This window comes from Patella vulgata, chromosome 8, assembly GCF_932274485.2.
Source record: "Patella vulgata chromosome 8, xgPatVulg1.2, whole genome shotgun sequence".
Lineage (NCBI taxonomy): Eukaryota > Metazoa > Mollusca > Gastropoda > Patellidae > Patella > Patella vulgata.
This window is the reverse complement of record NC_065886.2, coordinates 6,590,865-6,613,931: the sequence shown is the minus strand read 5'-3', so window position 1 is coordinate 6,613,931 and position 23,067 is coordinate 6,590,865. Positions and strand designations below refer to the sequence as shown.

General features: G+C 35.2%; 1 protein-coding gene and 1 long non-coding RNA gene across 6 annotated transcripts in view; one reads left to right on the top strand and one right to left on the bottom strand.

Annotated features, from left to right (window-relative positions):
• Positions 1-6,438: 6,438 nt before the first annotated feature.
• LOC126829693 (uncharacterized) lies at positions 6,439-10,280 on the bottom strand. 2 transcript variants are annotated; one of them, XR_008788991.1, is made up of 4 exons: positions 10,187-10,280; positions 9,169-9,362; positions 8,512-8,580; positions 6,439-6,589 (listed from the first exon to the last, which is right to left on the bottom strand). It is a non-coding gene; the product is annotated as an uncharacterized LOC126829693 (long non-coding RNA). The 2 variants fall into 2 exon arrangements; XR_008788990.1 differs by lacking the exon at positions 10,187-10,280 and adding an exon at positions 9,617-9,830.
• Positions 10,281-15,841: 5,561 nt separating this feature from the next.
• LOC126829677 (fibropellin-3) overlaps positions 15,842-23,067 on the top strand; it is a 40,843-nt gene continuing 33,617 nt past the window's right edge. For 3 of the 4 annotated variants that reach the window (XM_056102745.1, XM_056102744.1, XM_050559722.2), the window contains exon 1: positions 15,844-16,107. In XM_056102745.1, the coding sequence (XP_055958720.1) occupies positions 15,945-16,107 (163 nt within the window). In that variant the 5' untranslated portion in view covers positions 15,844-15,944. Of the gene's footprint in view, positions 16,108-23,067 lie in introns of all 4 variants that reach the window. The other variant, XM_056102746.1, reaches the window with a different exon arrangement.

Below are 23,067 nucleotides of genomic sequence, written 5' to 3'. Positions count from 1 at the left end.
TTTCAAAGAAAGGGCGTATGGCTCTATATTTTTAACCTTGAATACACAAAAATAGTTCTGAGAGCACATATTAATGTCATATGAATGTATCTAAAGTGGTTTATATTCAATTTTTCAAAAACATATTGTAATTTCCAATCCATTATGTTCGGTAAAATACGTAAACAGTTCAATGTAGTCCATTCTACAGGTTTTTTAAATTATTATTTTGTCGTCTGAATCAGTCTTTACTAATTACTTCCACAGTGTGTTGTAGGATATGGCTTTTTTTCTCATTTGTTCATTACAAAATGGCGCCCGAAATCATAGGATGCACAACTCGTGTACTGATTATAAATGCTAATTGTATCTTAAATATTGGATATTATGATCTATAGTTTCACAGCAAGATAACATCAATATTGATTGAAATTGGTCAATGTAGAATTCTAATTCGTGTTTTTAAATTTCGAATGTTATGGAAAATATTAGCTCCTTTAAACATATATTATGCAAGGGCTAAATCTGCCTATTGCCGGGTTTTCTTCAAGCCTGAAATGTTACCTAAATTATTAATTAGACATTAATTAACTTAACCAGACCATAATTAACCCTCGATGTAAACGCTAGCCTGCGATATTTATTGGATTACGATCAGATTTGCTGCTCAACTTTCATTCATGATTTAATCATAAAATAGATAATCGAGACTATGTTTTTATTGTACCAACTTTAATAATGATGATCGAGGCTAGGTCGAAAACTCAATCGCTAAAATCTCGGTTCAGCAAATCCCCTTAACATTATCTAGTTTTCAATTATTATAGTGCGAATTGTCAGCTCTTTATCTAATCTCCCATAATGTATCTAAGTCATCTGACACACAAGCAAATACAAACAGACAAAATAATATTGAACCATGACTTTGTTTGTGTCGCGTGGATGCGTCCCCGCCCCTCTCGCTTTGGACAGAAGATTTTATTTTTTCTATATTTTCTTGAGTGAAGATATCGTATAACCTATTATTTGAAACGTACTATTAACGTACTGTTATCTAGTTCAAGCGTAAGGGGTGTTTCAGCATAACACCCACCGCACCAGCCCCCACAAACCGCTTCTATAACGTGATCACTACTTCTGTTAAAATATTTCATTCCAATCGCGCGGCCCATGTTCCACCACACAGCTGTTCTATTTATAATCAGTCCCATTTCCCTTGTGTCTATCTTGGCATATCCGATTACGGCATGGCGACATGTGCGAATTTCATTACTGCAGTCTTGAGCATTTCCGTACTCATGATTAATCCCCGACAAAAGACGGGCAAATTGGTAGTCACTTTGATTTATTCGTTGGACTTTTTATGCCATAAACGTGAGAAGAGGGTTGGTTACTGGCGAGGTATCCTGTTCGTAAATCAAATAGGAGCCACAGTGGCTCAGTGAGTGAGACGGTGATTGCTAACCAGGATGTCACGGGTTCGATCATAACCCCTTGTCTGTGGTGTAGCTGTGGGGTCTGACAAGGGGACAAGGTATAGTCGTTCGGAAGGGACTAAAAACCAAGGTCCCGTGTACACATTGACTTTCGCGTAAGAGCACCTTGACAGTTGGAATTCGAAATAAACCGTAGCGCCACTGCCCGGGTAAAATGCTCTCAGAGCACACTGTATGGAGTATGTCCGTCTTTAATAGCCCAGTCGGTGCAAAATTGTAGTGCGTTACAGTCCATTTCATTTGCTTGCATTAAACTAAGAAGACGGTTAAGATGATATGAAATTTATAAGAAAAAGCAATAATTTTGTTTCAATCGCGAATAACAAAACACGTTCTGTCTCATTATTATGAAAATCGCCAGGAAACCGGATAGGAGTTTTCTTTGCATAAAATCCAATTATATACATTGGCATAGCACCGCCAATATATTAAAACAATCGCACATTGTTATCGTGGGGATATACAGAGGTACATAAAAACGGTTCTGGCAAGAAAAAGCATCTAGTTGTTCAGTTGGGACGACAAAATGTGACGTGCACCTAAAATAGCCCGTGACAGTTGAGAGAGAAATGATAGTACTATTTTATTTCAATAATCTATTTGGAAGATAACCAGAGGACCCGAAGATTGTTTAGTTTAACTTGATCGCCCGAACGCAAAGGTGGTATCTGGGCCAGGAACTGACCAGAAATTGTGCCGCCATATAAAAATCGATGCGCAATGGGGTCCGCCGTCATATTTTTGATCGCTAGGCGGCGCGCGTATATTAGGGGGGATAAGTCACAGAGTAAGTGTTACGGCGACTGTTACTGTGTTAGTGTTAAATAAGGTACCGGTAGCAATATAAAAGGTTGAATTTTCAAGCACCTAAGCAATGTAAAATTTATTCAATTTCAGCACTCTTTGAAAAGTAGGCTAAGTAGTAAAGTAGGCCTAAAATTTAACCTAAGCCAAAAAATTTGAAAAAATGTTGAGATTAGTCAATATTAATATGAAGCTTAGTTATATATTTCTATGACAATTTCGATTATAAATAAAAAGCTTTTAATGTATAAATAGGTAATTTGGTTAACTTTTTCATTATTATGAGATACGCTTACCGGTGCTGTAATATTATTTTATTTCCTCAATTAAATTTATCAACAATTGTTCAATTTTACTTTGTTTTATAAATTGTGGTATATTTCTTTCTGTTCTTGTTGCTTTGTGGTTTCTTTTAATTTCTGTTCAAGGTATCAACACATAAAGGATGCGATGACAGTAAAGTTATATTCAAGAAGAGTGTCACTGCTGTAAAGTTTAATTTATATAATCCACAGCAAACATGGGTTTAAATACTGCAACTTAAAGTGATTTTGATACAATGCTTTTATGAGCAAGCATTGTGTTCACTTGAATAACCTAATAATAACATTTCTCCTGATTATTTGGTAAAAATTTACAATTCAGTTATTTTGAAATCACCCCCCTTTAAATTGTGCACATTTTCCTATGTGACATTTATGGATGTGCGCTTACCACTGTTTTTTAAAATTAATTTCCATATAAATAAATTGAAATTTGGTCATTTATACTAGTACTACTAAAACTTTAATGAATTGTATGCTATAATTCTTAAAACACTAACTCTGCTCTGTAACTAAAAAAATATAATTTTATATTTCAGGTGAACGGGGAAGATTAAAAGAAGATGTAGTTCCTTCTATCTTCGACTTCAACAGGCCTACTAGACCTGCACGTCCCACCAGTCGCCCACATATTGATAGAGAGTCATCTATTCTTGGCTGTTACATGCTTGATGTGCAGCAAGAAGTCACTGTATCATCAAGTACCGGTATGGAAAATGATCTTCAGGATGATGAACCAACAGCAACAGTTAACAATTCAATGATTCAATCAACTCAATGTACTATTTTAGGAAAATATTCGATTGAGAACTATATAAATAATGATAAAGCTGTTTTGTATTATACTGGTTTTTCTAATTATATACATTTTATGTTCTTTTTTAATTGTTTAGGCCCTGCTGCTTATGAACTTAACAATCAATGTATTCTTCTTTCACCACCTGATCAACTTTTTTTGACATTAATGAAATTACGGCAGTGTAAAGAAGATTATGAACTTAGTCTCATGTTTGAAATTAGTGAGACAAGTGTTTCCAAAATAATTATAATGTGGATTAACTTTTTATATTTTCAGTTAAAAGAACTTCAAATTTGGCCTTCTAGGGAAACTATTGACATGCATATGCCACATGATTTTAAGTCAAAGTTTGGGAAAACTAGAGTTATATTAGATGCTACTGAAATACCTGTACAAAAACCATCTGATGTTAATGCTCAAAGTATGACTTGGTCCAGTTATAAACACAAAAACACATTAAAAACTATGATTGGTTGTACACCAAGAGGCGCAGTTTCCTTTATAAGCAATTCTTTTGGGGGTTCTGCCAGTGATCGTCAGATCATCGAGTCTTCTTCCCTTCTTAAACCCAATATGAATATTTTTGACTCGCATGATAGCATCATGGCCGACAGAGGTATAATGGTTCAAGATTTGTTCGCATCACAAAATGTCTTTGTGAATACCCCAACAATGTTAAAAGGGAAATCCCAACTTGAACCACAGGATGTTATCAAAGACCGCCGAATTGCTTCTAAAAGAATCCACGTAGAACGCATTATTGGATTGAGCAAAACATATAAGATTTTGAACACCCCACTACCTCCAAGTAAACTTAAACTTGGATCAAGGGTTGTATTTATATGTTTTTCTATTTCTAATTTCAGACCATCAATTGTGGATAAATTTGCATGAAACAAAAACTAAAACAATCTTGTGTTGTATATATTATTATATAACATTAACAGACATTTCATACATCAAATTTGTTGATTTCAATAGGCCTATATAGGTTAAAAACACATTATGTAAGAATCAGATCAAATGCTGACCATTATTGCTATAATAGTTCAAAAATAGATAATTCAAAATTAATTATTGAAAATTTCATTCAGATTACTTTATTCTGAGCCAAGTTATCACTGTTTTGACAACATGTGGCAAATATTGTTTATTACAGTAGCAACATTACTTGTTAATAGAGAGTCCATTTTTAAATTAAATCATTAAATTGCAAATGCATTTCAAGCGGTTTAAATCTCTGCCATCCGGCGATTTACATAGTTCATTATAGGCTTGTCAGGTCGATAAATGTCTAAATAATTATTTATAACATTTTAAGCCAAAAAAAAGACTTGTAATAGGTAGATTTAGTTCTTACATAATGCATGTTTCAATCCAATGCCGAATGAATATTAGAAGTTAACGATGCCTTCCCCGTAAAAACTGTGTGATTCGATGATGTATTTGGAGTAAAAACATATTCAAACTAATTTATCTATTAAATGTTTGCTTCAGATCTCCCTCTGAACATTTTAATTTGAAGAAAACTTCACAATCTTGTGAGAATCTATTTTTATCATCCTTGTTATCATGTGACTTGATTGAGTGAGCATCCATTTTTAGCTTGTATTTGTCGTTAATATTGAAACCATAGTAAATTCAAATTCATGGATTACCCTCTGCCAACATTTTTTTCTGCTGTTTAATCGCAAAGTCTACTGGATGTTTAATTCTATCAGTCTACCCATAACCATTAGCCATTAGATTAACATATAAGCGCTCGTAACATTAAACGATATGTTCACATTTTTGTCTTGTGTGCGTCCATCAAGGCTTTTTTTTAGGAATCCAATATTTTCCATACACTGGTCAACCGAAATTCCATCCTTTGATTGGAAATAACAACACGATACATAGTTTCTTGGGAATTTATCTTAAGTGTACTAAATCAGTTAATAAGCTGCATTGAAAAATGTACATGTACATAACCTATCATTATTTTAAATTACTTAAATATGTGAGGTGTTTAAACTTGCTGTCGTGATAGGTCTTAAAAGAGTCCTCATTGAAAAATCACATTCAAGCAGTTTTATCTTCATTACGTGATTTGAACAAAAACACTGGCATACACTGCGATGGTGTACAGCTATTATAACATCCTATATAATTTAGTTTTTGTATTATGTATCTTTTAATGTATAGATTAAATTTCAGAGGCAAATGGATTAACATTTACCATAAAACAACCAATTATGTCTCTTTGCAGTTGAAAGTCAAATTTCAAATGCTACCATAAACTAACAAAATCTGAATATTGTCAATATCCTGGAAAACCTTATAACTCACATGTTTTACCATTAATAAGCGAGGAGTAAAATAGAAGGCTTTTGTTTATCGTAATTGTCATTAGAATTTGTTTTCTATTATCTGACCCAAGTAAAGAGTTGAGTTTAATTTCACAGTATACAAGTACATTATTCAATTTTAAGTTTTAATACATGACTTTAAGCTTGTATTTAGTTTCAATTTTTTCCAGAGCAGTGAACCATCAGCATATCTAAATTTGAGATGCAACAAATGGCCTATAGTTTTTTGTAAAAAATAGTTGCAACTTGGGTAACATTGAAAAATCACAATAATTATTATCAATGTGAATTTTTTGGATAAAAGTATCACAATGTGTATAAACCATAAAATAACACAGTTTTCTTTTTGTTATTAATAACTGGCCCTGAACCTGATCATAATATTTGCTGTTGCAATTTAACACAATTTCATTCATAGAATTATAACATAAAAATGGGAAAGATGTTCCAGGTTTGATCTGATCATTTCTACCTTTGAAGGGGCATTTAACCTCAAGAATTGTATTTTCATCTATGATTCCATCCGGGGATGCACCTAAAAATGGGTAATCAAAAGAAAGAAATAATCCTGCTGGCGTGACTTTTAGCCCAGTCAAAGACTTAAAATGTTTGACAGCATCTTTTTCATGTTGTCTGCCGTGAATTATTGGCATGGTATTAATTTTATTGAAAGAGAATACGCTTGAACATAGTTTTTTAATATTCCTGCGACAAGTCATTTTAGTTACATCCCCGAAACGCGAGGGCTGTTACTCTCCACCTTCTTTCATTATACCACAGTTTACACTTTGCCTGTTTTCTTGTATATTGTTCTATTTCTTCTATTGTTTGGTCCGTAACCTGGAAAAGATTTAAAATACCACATGTAAGGTAGGTTGTGAAATGTTTTCCATTTTTGTACACAAAATGAAATGGGGTTTAACGATGTACTAAATCAAGGGTCATCAAACATGGCTCATCGCATCCTTGTAATAATATACTATTCAAAAAAAGTAGGGGATATTTGATTTTTAAGTGTTATTAAAGTCACCTAATGAAACTGACGAAGAAACAAATGACAAAATGAAATGAAGTTCACATTCATCGATTTATTCCAAATGATCGTTAGACTAAGTAAGGGACAGACTGACCATTATAAGGGTAAAATGATACCCGGGGTCAAACAGCAAAGTTACCACAGCATCACAACCAAGTCAGTAACGGGTAAATCCTCCTCTGTTTGCCAAACAAGCATTGATCCGACGTGGCATACTCCTAATGAGACGTCTAAGGTCATTTTGGTCCAGATTGTCCCATTCCTGTTGCAACGCAGCAGCAAGTTCTTGGACATTGGCAGGACGTTGTTGACGTTGACGTAACCTCTGTCCAAGCATGTCCCAGACATGCTCGATGGGGGAGAGGTCGGGACTCAGTGCTGGCCAAGGTAATGTGGTGATGTTCTGTTGTTGGAGGTAACCTGTAACGATCCTGGCCCTGTGACATCTTGCGTTGTCATCCTGGAAGATGAAACGGCGGCCATGACGTCGTGCGAACGGCACAACATGGACTGCCAAGATGTTGTCCCGGTAGTACTGGCCTGTAACACGCCCTGCAACAACATGTAAAGCCGTTCTTCCAGCAACAGTGATGCCTCCCCACACCATAACAGAACCACCCCCAAATCGATCATGTCTGATGACGTTAACGTCTTGGAAGCGCTCGTTTCGACGACGCCACACCCTCCTACGTCTGTCCAAAAAATCAACAGTGAACCTTGACTCATCTGAAAACGTCACATTGCTCCAGCGTCGATTATCCCAGTGTTGACGATCCCTACACCAACGACGTCTTGCCTGAATGTGATGATCTCTCAAACAAGGGATCACGCGAGGACGTCGGGCGCGAAGGTGACCCCTATGCAGTCGATTCCGAATCGTCTGGCCACTCACTCTCACACCAGTGTCTGTTTGAAGACGAGCGCTGATCTGATTTGCTGTGATGACACGATTTCTCAAGGCCAAGGTACAGATAAATCGATCCTGGGCTTGCGTTGTCGCCCTTGGTCGACCTGAGCGTGGTCTGTCCTGTACAGATTGTGTATCACGGTATCTGGACCATAGCCTGCTTATGACAGACTGAGAAACATTCATCGTCCGCGCCACAACCGCCTGTGTTGTGCCGATCTGTAGCATGCCAAGGGCACGTAACCTTTCATTTTGGGTAAGCCGACCCATATCAAAATTTGTTTTCTGGTCACTAAAACAATTAAACTGATGTTTCCACCCTGGAATTCAATGCCACAATGACTGTAACATTCAAAGTCAGAGTCGTGCAAATCTTGGGTTGGACCCCCATGATGATCCCAAGCATCACATGCATTCCATGCGGTAGCTATTGGTGCGTTTGGGCGTCACATGTAACTGGAAATGTTTCTTCTGTTAGGTTCTATAGTGACTTTGTTCGTAGTCATTTGCATATTTTAGTATTATGCCCCCAAAATCAAATATCCCCTACTTTTTTTGAATAGTATAATACAGTAAGACTACCCTTCATTTTTAGAGATTTTATTATTATGTGCACATCTTTTTAGGTATGCTATCTCCTTTCACATTACTCTGTTCTCAGTTTAAAATATGTTAAATAAATGAAACTGGGAAAAATGTATAAATTGGTGCATGTTATGTAAAAGGCTGGCCACCCCTGCATATTTGTTGTTTGTCCCACACTAAAAAAACATTATAGTTGTAATTTCAACCTGAAACATTAACTATCATAGCATTTACCTGTATAGCTCTGTCAACCAAATATTCTGTTAATGGCAAAGGCAGGTACTTATGGTCTTCACTTGCAATCTGTAAAATTAAAAGTGATTTGGAATTATTTTGGTGTCTCATGGACAATATCTATGGGCTCTTCTGCACCACCCTATATAGTCATGGGCGTCACAATTGTTTTTCTGGGGGGGTCTGAATATACTTGGACCCCCCCAAAAATTTACATAGTAGATCCTAACTCCTATTTATTTACAACAATTACTAGGATTAGTTAAGATTCTATCTGTACATATCCCAATATGGTTTACATTGCTAAAATAAAACACAGAGAGAATCATCCTTGAAACATGTGTGAAATGAAAAGTAACTGTGTTCCATAAAATTATGTCTAGTTAATTTTTTTCTGCCACTTATCAGAGTGAATCGCATGTAGGTACCCAAAAACATTATCGCCTAAACCAAATATTTATCGCCCGCTCAGCCAACCACATAACCATAATACTTTGCACGCGGTGGGCCAATCAGCAAACGAGTTGTGTGGACAGCATGGCCACATGGTGTTTGTTTATATTTTTTAGGGGTTTTAAAATAGGGTTAGGGGTTAGGGTTGCGGCCCCCCCCCCCCAATATATATTTCACGGCTACGCCTCTGTATATAGTCATTACCTGAATGTTAGTTACAGGAAACAAATATCGCATTGCCAGATCTTGAGAGGAATGGTGAACATAATTGATCATACGGTTTCTGACATAATCGGTATAACCAGCATTATTTCGACGTTTTATAGGTCGTGGATCGTCCAACATTTCATCCATACACTTTCTTTTTGTCGGAATTTCCTCTGAGAAGACCGGCTTACCTGTAATAAAATTTTTGTAATAAATACTAATCCTAAAATTTAAGAAACCATATTTGGGTCACTTTTAAGTAGCACACATATTTTATTAGTTTATTACATTTAATTTTAATATTTTAAACAAAATTCACAAGCATTTTCATTTGAGCTATTCCGATGCATATTAAATTCAAATCTTGGGTATTTCAATTTAAATTCAAAATAACAAATCTCTGCTAGATTTTAATTTGAATTAGTGTGTAAATAACAATATTTACCTTCGTACATGGTTTTAGGTTTATGAAATTTTTGAATGTTTTCAGTGCATGACTTCTTTACTTTAATTTCGCCCGTCTCTGTGAACCATTGCAGAAGTAATAGAACTGCTGCAATATGCTTACATGTACCATGTGGCCCCTTGCCTGCTGGACATTCACAATGGGAAGTAATGGGGTCACCAGTTGAGTGGATTTTAAGCTTGTAGTTGTACGTCACCTTTAATATGACAAGAATTTTCAAATGAATAATATGGATCATTGTTGGAGATGGTGTATGTTACATTTGTACCAGATAGAGAGAGAGAGAAATGGGGTTTAACATCCACGTGACACAAACTAGGTCATTTCGGGACTAACATATGGTTTAATTTTATTTCAATAATTCGCTTGCGCGTAGGGGTCTTTAGAAGTGGTCAACATAATTTTTTTTTCTTATCCCACAATTTGGATTGCCTCTAAATTAAGAGGTCAAGGTTGTTGTCACATCAGTCTCTAGTTAAAAGCATAACTAAGTGTGATGAGTAATGTACCACCTAGCCTTAAACTGTGCTGTAAAATAACATGATTTACCTTATTTTTCATGGCAGCACCAACTATGCCACTGAAATATGTATCGCTTGCAGTTAGTATAACTGAGCAAGCAAGCACTCTCCCACCATCCGCCATATCTTTTCCCATTTGAAGGGCCTTCAAATCTCCAGATATTTGTTTATCCTCTATTAAATGAAAAACAATATTTGTTTATGATATGACCATATTCATAATTAGTGATTTAAGTACCGTATGCATTAATTAAGATGGGGTGGGGGTGGTTAACAGCTATAGACCCCCTATGCGCAAGGGATTTATTGAAATAAAATTGAACCATATTTTAGTCCCAAAGTGATCTAGTTTGTGTTGAGTGGACGTAACAAGCCTATAGTATAATTGCTACAACAATGAACAACCTACACAATATCTTCAAACAGTCGTGTTACATTGCTCAGACTTCAGAGTCAGAATAAAGTAATTGTAATGAATTTTCAATATATTCAGTTTCCATTACTATTTTTGAACTATTCAAATTCAGAATACACACACACATTACTAAAAATGAAAGATATAGAGGTCTTTATCTACCTGCCATTCTGTATAAGAGATAGCCTTCAATTTGATGGAAATTAATTACAGGCAAATGCTCTTTGTGTTCATTAGTTAACTGTTGATAACCAGTGATAGGCCATTCGGTGTTTACCATATCAGGAAGAATAATGACAGGCCCCCTGAAGTTGTCATTGCGGTCATACGATTCTAATCTGAAAGAAAAAAAACAACATTTAAAGGAGCTAAAACGCTATTCTATGGCATCTATAAATGGAAACAAATGGGTCGCAACACATATGATAATGTAATATGAATGTATGTAAACTGATTTACATTCAATCATTTCTGTTTTTATTGTAATTTCTAATCAGTTATTTTTGGCGAAATATGCAAAGAGTCTGAATTGAATGGCAGTCTTTGGAATCTGGTTATTCCAGTCTACACCGGTAGTATTCTCCTACATGAGATATGTTTAGCCTCGTTCATCGAGTTGCTTCATCCAAATGGCGCTCAAAAGCAGCCTAGGGTACGCGATTCGTGTGCTAATTTTAAAATTTTCATTTTGTCTAAAATATTGGATAAGAAGTCCAACTTTTCACGGTAAGATAACAACCTCAATGTTAATTTAAATTGAACAAAAAGTCATGTTTGCAATGTAGAAGACTTGGCTCCTTTAATGGACTTAAAAAGTTGACCAGGCCTACATGCCAAATGTCAATATTTTTTTCACACAGCTTTTAGTGAATTTAAAATTACGGCTATTTTAGGGTCTTCATATCGAAATGTGTTAGTTTTAAAATAGCAACAAGGCTTACATTAACAACATAGCCTATTGTTATTTCCACACATTATATTATATACCAAACTATAAAATTCAAAGTTATCGGCAAAATCTTACATAGGCCACGATAACGAAAGTGGTTAACATAATAATAATAATAGACATATGAATAAGCTTATAAAATTATTACAACCAGCAAGGCCTAGACTATAGTAGATTAAATACGCCTACCGGTACCCTATTATTGTTTCCTCCATTGATTCCACGCATGATTAATATTCATAAATAATTCATTTAAACTTCCTAGAATTACTTATTCTAATAACATAAAGCAGGTATTGTTCGCAAGCTCGTTTGGCAGGTCAAAGGTTTAGCAGGTCATATCCGGGAATTCCCATGCCGGTTTGTTTTGATTTGGCATAGCGAGGCCTAGGCTATACCCAGCTAAACCTCCAGCAGTCCAGCCAGGTTGAAAATATGACCACGTTTGTGTTCAGAACATTTCAAAAGCCGAGTCGGTAGTCGTCTGCCATGTTGATAGGTATCCCCCCTAATACACGCGCGCCACCTAGCGTGGAATGTCGACGGCGGACCCCATTGTCAAGTTGGTATTATAATTGTGAATTTAGAAGGTAAATAAGGGCTGGACTAACTCTATATACTTTTTGCCGTGAAATTTTATTGTTTCATTCTGTTTCCTGGTAGCTTAATCAACCATATGTATAAAATTTGATTATGATATGCAACATGGCAGCCATGCGAATAAATCAATAAATTAAACATGTTCAGAACTTGAATAAATTTTATTTTCTTATTCTGTTTCCCGATGTGTTAATCCACCATATGGATAAAATTTGATTATGATATGCAACAAATAATCAATAAATAAAACATATCTATTGCTTTAATAAATTCCTAGAAGTAGAAGTAAATAAGATTAAAATATATTTTCATACCCGGTTACAGGCGCAAGTCCACACATATTTATGTCATGCTATTTATCCGCATGTGGGAAATAAAAACAGCATTTTTTGCGTATTATTTTCATCGTACTGGAAATTCGCGTGTATGAAAACTAGGCAGGTAACGGAAAATTGTATGATTCGTCCGATCTTATATTTTTGTCTCAACCGAAGGGTTAGATATTATTTATTGTCCCCCGACTTTCGAAGAAAGCAGGGGACTATTAAAATGGGCTCGCCCGTCTGTCTGTCGTCACTTTTTTGGGGACACAATAATTCTCCTTCTAATTGAGCTAGAATGTTCAAACTTGGTGTAGGGGTTTACTAGGCCATGGCCTCGATGGAGTTCGAAGATGAGCATTTTCTGCTTGGGACACGATAACTTAGTTCTAATTAAGTGAGAGTGATGAAACTTGGTGTATAGTTCAATTACATCAATACCGTGACTAAGTTCGATAATGAGCATTTTTTGCTTAGGTTAAGCAGAGCGATAAGCAATTTGATTGGCCGAGACTTTGGCACACAATAACTATCTTCTAATTGAGGTAGAATGTTCAAACTAGGTGTAGGTGTTTATTGGATCAATGCCGTGATGGTGTTCGAAGATGAGCTTTTTCTGCAAAGGGTAAGCAGTTTGATTGGTTGATGTTTTAGGACACGATAACTTTAGTTCTAATTAAGTGAGAGTGATGAAATTTTGTGTATAGTTTTATTACATACATACCTTGACTAAGTTCGATAATGAGCATTTTCTGCTGGGGTAAGCAGAGCCATAACTCTCATTCTAATTGAGCTAGAATGTTCACACTTAGCGTAGGTGTTTATTAGGTGAATGCGTTGATGGAGTATGAAGATGAGAATTTTCTGCTTAGGGTAAGCAGAGATAAGCAATTTGATTGATTGGTGTTTGGGACACGATTACTTTAGTTCTAATTTAGTGAGAGTGAGGACACTTGGTGTATAGTTTTATCACATAAATACCTTGACTAAGTTCGATAATGAGCACTTTCTACTCAGGGTAAGCAGAGCAATAAGCAATTTGATTGGCCGAGACTTTGGAACACAGTAACTCGCCTTCTAATTGAGGTAGGCGTTCATTAGGTGAATGCCTTGATCTAGTTCGATGATAAACATTGTCTCCTTACTGTAAACAAAGATAAGCAATCTGATTGGTTGATGATATAAGTGAGAGTGATGAAACTCTGAGTATAGATTCATTATATCATTACCTTGTCTAAGTTCGATGATGAGAATGTTCTGCTTAGGCTAAGGTGAGACAAGCAATTTGATTGGTCAAGACTTTGAAACAGAACAACTCTGCTTTTAATTGAGGTAGAATGTTTTAACATGATGTAGATGCTTATTAGGTGAATGTCTTGATTAAGTTCAATGATTAACATTTCGAGCTTAAAGCACAATATTGCTGCCAGTCATTATCACATATGTGATAGAACTGGTTAAACGCGTGCCAAATGTTATTTTATCACAGAGATCATTGCTACGATAGATGCGTAATCAATGTTTCAACAATCGGAAGTGACGAACGCAAAAGGAAAACACGGGTTATCCCTTTATATAACTGACTGAAGTGACGGGTGGTAACAGATACATGGGCGAATTTCTGCTCACTAATAATTCCTTCAAAGTCCAAAAGTTGGTGTGTAAAACATAGAGATGGCAGTAACCCTAGCAGAGATTGGTGAACCATTTTTACAAGGGACTATAGCTGTTTGTAGAGTGATAATAATGTTTCCCTGTAATAATCGGTAAAGATACGTAATAAATCTATATTTCCTGGTAATTGAATATGCTAACCAATCATTAACTAGTCTATAGACTGTTGAGGATATAAATATTTAAACACGTGTTTACTATCGATTTTAGCCGATATCTAAATGTATAAATGTGGGTAGGCAGGGTAGCCAACATTGCCCTCAACAATGCAAAAGCAGAAAATATTGGAGATGGTTGATAACGCTCTAATTCGATGAGATTTCCTACCAGTGTGGCCATGTTCCGTGCCTTCCCAAAGGGTGTCCTCATTTCGTTTAGTTCTGGGTTGTTCAGTATGGTATGCCATCGCTCAAATACGTCAAATCTATTCTAGCATGTACCACTGAACATAATTATGTCAATTTCAGCGATTTCCGGTGCTACTGTCAAGCGGGATGGGGGAGGGAGTGTTGTTTTATTATTGAATTCCTCATAAGTCTGCGTCCTCAGTTCTTGTATAACGGACTATACGGTCATAATGTTACTGTATTACCAATCACGTAATTCTTGGTGATGGCAGGTTGAAGAGAATATTTAAATCTCACATGACGGTGGATGTACATTCATGACTAGTCGTGCTTTTTTGTTGTTTGAATTGCATAATTTATAGCATTAAACTGAATTCTCTTCATGTTAGTGTATAGTACAGTCATTAGCCTGGATATACCCATACTCCCCGCAGTGTTTCGTTTGATTAGAGCTAATCCCACTAAACACTGCTTTAATGGAAGCAAATGTCTGTTCCAAATTATGACTGATCAATAGTCCAATTAACAACCAATAGCTAACTGCGTAACAATGTCATTACGCTTTAAACAAAGCTCCAAATTGGACCAAATATGTTTACATAACGTTACGTCATGACTCGCGATTTTATTATGCCCAATTAACCAGTGCATAGAAGAATATTGCAGGAGAAATGATTGCGTGACAAACGGGGCTATCAACACGGATACAATGTATACAATACTGTTTGGAGACGAACAAGACTTTCACCGTTTTTTTTCAAATTCCTTAAACCACTGTCCAAAAGTTTATTGAAGACCCAGATTAAACGAAGGGCTATCATGTTGCTGTACGTGGGATATATTTGATTGAACGGGAAGAATAGACACTCCCTCAAAAGCTCAAGTATCAGAAGTCAATCCAGCAAGTGGCAGAGAGGGATTTCTTGGGCCACTGCTTCAGGAATATGGGGTATACCATGCATCATGGACAATAACGATCCTTAAGCTACGTTAATCTTGAATAACCAATCACGGATATGAAGAGGAAAACACTAACAACCCAAATTATAGCATTCAACTGAATTTGTTTCCTATTATTGTAGTGTGGCCTGGGTATACCGTGCCTCATGCATTGACAATAACGATCGTTCAGCCACGTTTATCTTCAATAACCAATCACGATGAAGGAGGAAAACACTAACAGCACAAATATAAAATATTACTTCCGGGAATAAAATGAAAATAACATGTCGACAAGAAGTTGATTGCTAAAACCTTTAGATCTAAAATTAACGACCAAATAAAATTTACTGATTTTATTTCCAAACACAGCTGATGCATATTATTTGTTTGGAGAACTCCCTAAAACATAATGTACAAAAGAACACCTGTGAACAGGTATTTGTGTATAAAACAAACGATAAACTCTTGTGTTCAGCAATCTAATTGTTTCACGTACTCTTGTGCTATAGTATAGTATAGTATTATACAATATTATCATCATGCGTGTTATTTTGTGCATTGCAATGGTCTTGACCACTGTTGTGACTATCTCGGGACAAAGGAGTGGGTGGCCTTGGTCACGATATGGAGGGATGCGAAATCCAAGATGCATCAGTTGTTCAGAGGTAAAAGAGGCTCATCTGTGTGAATCCTGCTGCAAAAGTGAGCTTTGTTTATTTTAAATATTTATTTTCTATTTTTAAAGATTTGTTATGTTCTACTACACTGTACAGGTGGACTGGGCCAAAGGTATTTGAAGAGATTAAAATTTCATCCATTATCTTGTCTAGTATACCACGTATATCACACACCATTTTGTTTCGACTCAGTGAAGACCTTTCTTCTCCGATTATTTCACAATTCTCACTACATGTAACACGCTCCATCCGTTTTTGTTGGAGACTAGACTGTATTTAATTTATATAGAACCCCCAATGTCACTAAATGGATCGTTTCCTAGCGGTATTATTTAAGCAATATCAATTTCTGAATACTGACTTCGTTGGACCGAAAGAAGTTGGACGAATGGTTAGCGCGTGTGAGTTGTATCATAAGGTTTGACATTGAATCAACTTACGTGGTTTCGATTCCCCTGTTCTACGTGAGAGAGAGAGAGAGAGAGAGAGAAATGGGGTTTAACGTCCACTCGACACAAACTAGGTCATTTCGGGACTAACATGGTTTAATTTTATTTACATAATTCGCTTGCGCGTAGGGTTCTTTAGCAGTGGGAGGAAACCGGAGAAAACCCACGAGGTTGGACAGGCGACCCTACTCCTTGCCACGTACAACCGGGGATTCGAAACCACGCCAGTCGACTCAATGACAGACTTTATGATACAGCGCGCGCACGCTAACCATTCAGCCATCCAACCCCCCTTCTACGTGACAAGGAGTAGGGTCGCCTGTCCAACCTCGTGGGTTTTCTGCGGGTCCAACGGTTTCCTCCTACTGCTAAAGACACATACGCGGAAGCGCATTATTGAAATAAAATTGAACCATATGTTATTCCCGAAATGACACGGTTTGTGTCGAGTGGACGTTAAACCCCATTTGTCTCTCTTCGGAAGACGTGGCGGTTGGGGAAGCGCTTATTTCTGATTGGTTAATTCAAATTTAGTTTCCATTACTGATGCAGCACTATGCAATGATATGTGTCTCTGGTTTGATGTGGAAAGCCAAACCCAACGTGTGACGCATACTCTCTCTGCCACATATTTTAAGAGCCTTGTGATCGTCTAGTATTGTCACTGGTTGTATTTGTAATTCTTTACTTATGATTAAGACATATTTTTAATGGCACTCTAATATCCCACGTTGTGAATTTATTGTTTTTTTGTTTAGTTTATGGTTACACACAGAATTAACAATCTAACAGTTCATTTCTAATCCTTTAAGATGCATTTAGTTACTGGGTAGAGCAAAAAACTGGAACACATGCTTATGGAAGAACAGTTACTAATGTGTACATGCCTTGACTTTCCAACATGCTTAAATTTATTTAATTCGTGAATCAAGTGTATTAATTTGTGCAAATATTGTAATCGACTTGCAAAACTAATTTCAATATACATGGCATGTGTATAAAACTAGTTTTCTGTTACTAATACGGTTTCCCCACACTAAACTTGTGGAACGTGTGTATCTATTGGGAGGACGTGTGTGGGACTGTAATCATTTAGGAGCCAGTGGTTAAGACTGTGGTGTATGCTTTCCGATATTCATAATCCATCAATAATATTCCACTTAATTATAGTCTAATTGTTTAAGTATCATTTAGTAAACCAGTTAGCCGTTTCTTTTATTTAACCTGTGTAAAATGTGTGTCTCAATCGGTTGAAAGGGTGTATCCCGTGGATTGGGCTGTTTTGTGTGCATTTTAATATTATATTTTATTTTCGTTAAACATACATTATGCAAGAGCTAATCTGCCAATTGCAGGTCTTTCTTTAGGCCTGAAATGTTATCTAAATTATTAATTAGACATTGTTATTTAGAAATAACTTATCCAGACCATAATCAACTCTCGGTTGCATCTCTAGCCTGAGATGTGTATTGGATTAAGTTTCGATTTCCTGTTCGACTTCCATTCATAATTTAATCATTAAATGGATAATCGAGACTGTGTTTTTTATCGTACAGATTTTAGTAATGATGATCGAGGCTAGGCCGAAAATTCAATCGCTAAAATCTCAGTTCATTTGTTACTACCTATTATCAGTCTTTTACTTTCATTTGATATACCCTCGCCTCATGTATGGCTTCTGATTTGTCATTATTGGTTGTCTGTCTAAATTATTGACCCCTATGATTAATTATTAATGTTAAACATACATTATGCAAGAGCTAAATCAGCCTATTGCAAGTCTTTATCTAGGCTTCAGATATTATAGAAATTATTAATTAGACCTTTACATGACAAGCTCAAAATCAACTCTGCAGACCCTCGGATGGCTTTGGTATAGCTTGGATTTAAACAGCCGTCCATGTAAAATTAAATCAAGAAATGGCCGACCAAACTAACGTGTAATGTTAGTTACTGAATATCGGAAACTGGTGATGAAAGGCCTACCAAGCGAGGGTTTTATAGCCATTGAGAATGTTACTTGATAATCGAGAATATGTAAGTGGAGTTATCGTCTGTCAATCAAACGATCGGCAATTCTCGTAGACGGTGCAGATACAGTTGATGCCTATGTCTAGTGCAAACTTCCAACAGTGACAACTCCTTTTATAATAAAGTAATTTGACTGAAATTTTCAATATTTTCTTTTTTTTATCATCTATTTTTGAATTATTATACCAAGAATGGCCAACTCTTTATTAAACTCTTAACTAATGTATCTTTAATTAATGCCAATCATCAGTTGCTTCACTAATCCGTTAGTTACACCTTGCCTTTGATTGATCTTGTTGTTGTCATGCCTTTGACCTTGTGGTTGCCATACATGGTTTCTGGTTTGTTGTTATTACTTGTCTATATATAATTGCCCTACACATTTGACACTGCAATTATGATTTCGGCTATCTATTATTTAATTGCACAAATATTACGTAATTAATTATTATCATTGGTTACTAAGCTTGATGGCGTGAATATTATCCTTAAATGAACAGTAGGAATATTCCTCTCATGAGTGTTCTAGACAATAGAATTTATCCTTCGCCTTAAACCCCATGTTCTGTTATTCTCGCAATATTCATAATCAATTTAATTTGCGTTTCAAATAAACTCATACCATACCTTATATTTTGACAATAGGGAATTATTAGTCAAGGCCATGATATTATTATACATATGTGTTCTTTTGCTGTTGTTTTGTTGTTTATTACAAATTTAACGTCCAATACATAAATAGACTGGTTAAATTTCCGGAAAAAGGATTTCCTTAGAACATGACTTTTCTTATTTACATCTGAATTAGTAATATATAGAAGATAGGTAAAAAAAAACAAATAATAAAAAGTTCTTGTATATCTAAAAGTCACTTTAAAACACAGTTTTAAAATAATAAAAGGTTCTTGTATATCTAAAAATCACTTTAATATCGCTGTCGTGAGAAGAGAGGGTGGGTTGTTGTTCTTAGTGTTTAACGTCCGCTTCCACCGAAGGTGATATCGCGCACAAGTCTTATCTTTCATTTTTATTTATCTCAGCGGACGCGAAGGGCCTTTCCTGTGAGAGGAAACTGAATAGACTGGTTAAATTTCCGGAAAAAGGATTTACTTAGAACATGACTTTTCTTAATGATTTTGGTGTGCTGAATACGAATATCCATGTTCCCAAGCCGAAATTTGAGTTTTTGACCTTCTAATTAGCATAAATACAAAATGGCCGCCAAATGCGGCTAGATTGTTAGATATCTCGTTAACTATCGACTTTTTGGCCTATAAATGTATTACAGACATATAGGAAGTCGACCCCAATAAATCCAAAAATGATGTTATTATCACTATAAACCTCAGAATGCCTCGTTCGGCATTTCTGTCCAAACGAGGCAAAAACGTGTCAAAATTTTTGTCCCGATTTTGCCTCGTTGTAACGAGGTAAAAAAAAAACCTCGTTTCTCTGGAGTTCCAAAACGTGGTTTTTTAAATTGCCCTGTTTTTGGAACGAGGTATTTTGTTCAGAACGAGGCTGGGTAAAATTGCCTCGTTTACTAAACGAGGTATTTTATCCAAGATAATTATTAGCGGTATTTGCTGTCAACAAATAGAGCCATACAAATAATGTTCGGACCATCATGTGACCAATTGCAGATCTACATATTAGATTATTTATTTGGGACATGATATTGTTCATAGTTATGGCTTACTACACTGGAGTTCTATTATGTATAATAAACGCTTCCCGAGCGAAACAAAACATAACAATGTCACGTGACAATATTACATATGGCGGATGCAAGCGTTCTTTGATTACATGCTGTTTGGTTTGATTATTAAATAATACGGCAATCTGTATTTATGGGAAAAGGAGAATGAATTTCCCCAAATCCAAAACTAGATGACTGGAATATTTATTGAATGGAAAGTAAATATTTTATAAACAAAAATATTCGGATTTGCAGTTTTCTAGCTTGGATGGATTTGTGATTTGAATCTCGAACTCAGTGTTTTATACATTTTATTATAAAATTGTAATAAATGTTTTACATGAATGAATAAAAGCTACAATTTAAAACAGTACAATAACATTGTGATTTGACGCTCTACAAATCACTAAGAGTATAACAATTGCTTGTTGAAAAAGCGTTACGAATATGTTTTTTTCCAATGCAGCAAAACCTACTGGACTGTTGTACTTAACATATTATTTTTTAAAAATATATTCAAAAAGAATGCGTCTTTTACAGATTTCAATATAATCACAAATGGTTGATTGTTTTAATGCTAAGATAAGTATTAATGGTTTGTATTTGAAAATCAAATTATATAAGCGAAAAATAGTAAGATACATTATGTATATCTTAAAACACGCCCTTCTCAGTTACTACTTCGGCGAATATCATTTGATAATTTAGATGATCAGAATTAAACACCGTTTCGCTATGTTATTATTTTTTTATGATTTGGTGGGGGTATACTAAATTAGGGGATTGGATTGAAAGATTATAACTACCATATTATGGAGACATAATGTGTGGTGCATTTACGGTCTTATAAAGCTCTATTCTTACATAAAGAATGCTTGATTCGCACGGAATTGTTTTAGCCGTGATCATTTTAAGTCATGCTTATGCCAAGATCTGGGTAAGTGTTAATTTAAGTAGATATCAGAAAAGTACCACGTGTTCATAAATGTACTCTTTAGATAAATTGTACAATATTTATCAGTTCACTAGTTACAATAAAATCATGCATTATAGCTATTTTTATTTATTTATCCCTGGTGCTTCAAATTCAATTTAGGGTGCCTCAACATATTTAAAAATATGTTTTAAAGCTTTAGGTCATTTTATTATATCTTTCTACCATAAATAATAGCCCGAATTTAGGTATACCAAAAGTTAAAGAAATATAAACATTTTTTGAGTCATTCAGATATGACTGCCAAAATTGTCACCAACACACATGTCGTGTTTAGGCTGAAATCTAACCAGAAAAGTATTGTCAATACATAATAAAATTTATATTCCATTAATCAATTCCATTCCCCCATTGGTTTGTCTTAAACTCGTCATTTGTGTTCATGGGCATCAGGGTCGAGATGGCAACGTTATATGTTTTATTCGTCTAATTTACTATAAAACACAATATTCGGTTAGCGACACGGGTTAACGGCATATTAATAGCTTTATTCACTGAGATGGTTCCTTTACTTGTGGTTTATTTTTCGAATTGCTTTTTGTATTTATTTACAGAGGTTAAAAGTTTAAATGGACATATTTAGCACCTTCTTGTAAACCGTTGAAAGATTTAAAGTTTGGATTAAGGTTAAGTGAATGTAGGTCAAACATGCCGTTTGACAGAGTGTGTTTAGGGTGTTAAAGATTAAAAGTTATTCCCTACAAGGTGGTTCTACGGTTCTTACCATGCAATTCAGCTGTGAAATAACACGATTTCTTTCATTGTGTGTACAACAATAAAACTATTTCAATTTCAAGTTGTCTAATCCAGGGTGTTGTGAGGTATGCATCTAAGTGTTTTGACGACTTGAAAAATATACTTAATTTTATAAAAACTTATTAGAATCTTAGGATGATTTAAACAAAGCCACAAGACCGGTTCCAGATTCAATAATACATATAGCAAGTATAACAAACCTTTAAACATTGATACGTTCACTATTTCGGGCATTAAACTAATGGCTGATATTGTAAATAACACTAAGCATAGGTTAACATCTTCAAAACATATTATCAATTTAATTCAAGACTACTGGCCTAAACGCAGATATAGCACAATTATTAGATAATACGAATTAATTAAGTTAAGCAATCCCCAATCATGGGTGAGAGAAAATCAAACCAACTTGAATATAACAACAATGTCTTCCACCAACACGAGCCACGTGATAGAGGATGAATAAATTTGTGACACCGAATCAATTAAAATCTAAGTGTTGTTATGAAAAATGTCTCGGCTCTAAATTTGTAAAACTTATTTGTTTAAATTATTGGGAAAAGAATGGTTTCTTGTGTAATTTTCCTATCATAAGGAAAACCATTTTTTGTATTTTTAAAAACCCTAAATGTATTGACTTAGATTATAAAATTTTACATAATATATTATGGTCAACGTAAAAGCTATTTAAGATAGGTAAAGTAAGTGACGAATATTGCCCGGTTTGTAAATCAATGCACGAAGATATTCAACATTTACTAGATGTCATTATTAAACAGTTTTTAAACTTCTAATTAAGAATATAATGAAAAGAAATATAAGTAGTAATGAATTAGGCACTGTACTTTTATTTGGTCTCCAGCGGTCAAGTAAAACTCCACTAATAGAATTATGTAATATTATTATGTGTACAATACGATTAGCTATACATAATAGATAATATATACTGCGTACACATCTACGAAAAGAATGAGAGTGCTAAAGATTTTATTTTAACAAGCAGATTTGGCTGCCAAGTCTGCTTTAGATCTTCCCATATCTCAATTTTTAATACCT